This window comes from Chrysochloris asiatica, unplaced genomic scaffold, assembly GCF_000296735.1.
Source record: "Chrysochloris asiatica unplaced genomic scaffold, ChrAsi1.0 scaffold00022, whole genome shotgun sequence".
NCBI classification, from domain to species: Eukaryota; Metazoa; Chordata; class Mammalia; order Afrosoricida; family Chrysochloridae; genus Chrysochloris; species Chrysochloris asiatica.
This window is the reverse complement of record NW_006408540.1, coordinates 26,459,999-26,461,073: the sequence shown is the minus strand read 5'-3', so window position 1 is coordinate 26,461,073 and position 1,075 is coordinate 26,459,999. Positions and strand designations below refer to the sequence as shown.

Sequence of the window (1,075 nt, the reverse complement as noted above, 5' to 3'; positions counted from 1 at the left end):
AATTGATGCTTTTGAGTTATGGTGTTGGTGGAGAATATTGAAAGTGCCATGGGCTGCCAAAATAACAAACAAATCTGTTTTGGAAGAAGTGCAGCCAGAGTGCTCCTTGGAGGCCAAGATGGCCAAACTTTGTCTCTCATACTTCAGATATATTGTCAGGAGGGACCAGTCGCTGGAGAAGGATATCATGTTTGGTAGGGTGGAGGGTCAGAGAAGAAGAGGAAGACCCCCAGCGAGATGGATTGGCAACATGGCAGCATCACTGGGCTCAAGCGTGACAACAATTTTGAGGTTGGTCCAGGATCGGGCAGTGTTTCATTCTGTTGTGCATAGGGTCACTATGAGTTGGTACCAACTCGATGGCACCTAACAACAACAACAACAACAGTGACCAGAAAGTTACTTCTCTTCCTCTAGGCCAGATGTGATTTCTCAAGATCACATAAGTTACCTAGAAGAAAATTCTTTTTATTGTTGTTAAATTAAGGGACCAAGGTGTGTGCGTTGCAGAAGGCCACACAGGGATAGGAATGATAAAATGAAGGGAAAGTGCCAAGAAGTATATCTAAGAACAAGTTTGATTCTAATCCACATAATTTTTAATAAAATATTTACTTTATCTTTTCATGTATTTGTGAGTTATAATTTTCTTCAGAAGTAACAAGAAAAATATTAAAGTGTCACTCATTTCTATCTTATATCCTTTTGTGCCTTTTTATTTATTTCTGTGAGAAACAGACCTCCAATTGGCCAGATTTCCCATAGTGCAAATGCCTGCGAAAGGGCTGCATCTGTTTTGTTGAGTCTATGTTTTAAAGCCTAGCTTGTAAACATTGGATTAGCTAATGTTTTTGTATATAAAGGGCAATGCTATTTTAACAGTGAATTATCTAATGTTTTTGTATAGAAAGGGCAGTGCTATTTCTGCGTGTGTTTTAGCTTTTGAGGTGGAATTCATAAAATATACAACTCATCCATTTAAAGTGTACAATTCATTTGTTGTTTGTTACTTTAACAGGGAAAGAAAGATGTGACCCAGATATTTAACAACATCCTAAGAAGACAGATCGGCACT

At 38.1% G+C, this 1,075-nt stretch overlaps 1 protein-coding gene across 1 annotated transcript in view; it reads left to right on the top strand.

Moving 5' to 3' along the window:
• Window positions 1-1,075, top strand: part of CAB39L (calcium binding protein 39-like) — a gene marked incomplete at its 3' end in the record, with an annotated part of 110,009 nt that overhangs the window by 30,686 nt on the left and 78,248 nt on the right. The window contains exon 3 of the mRNA XM_006837696.1: window positions 1,019-1,074. Within this exon, the coding sequence (XP_006837759.1) occupies window positions 1,019-1,074 (56 nt within the window). The remainder of the gene's footprint in view (window positions 1-1,018; window position 1,075) is intronic.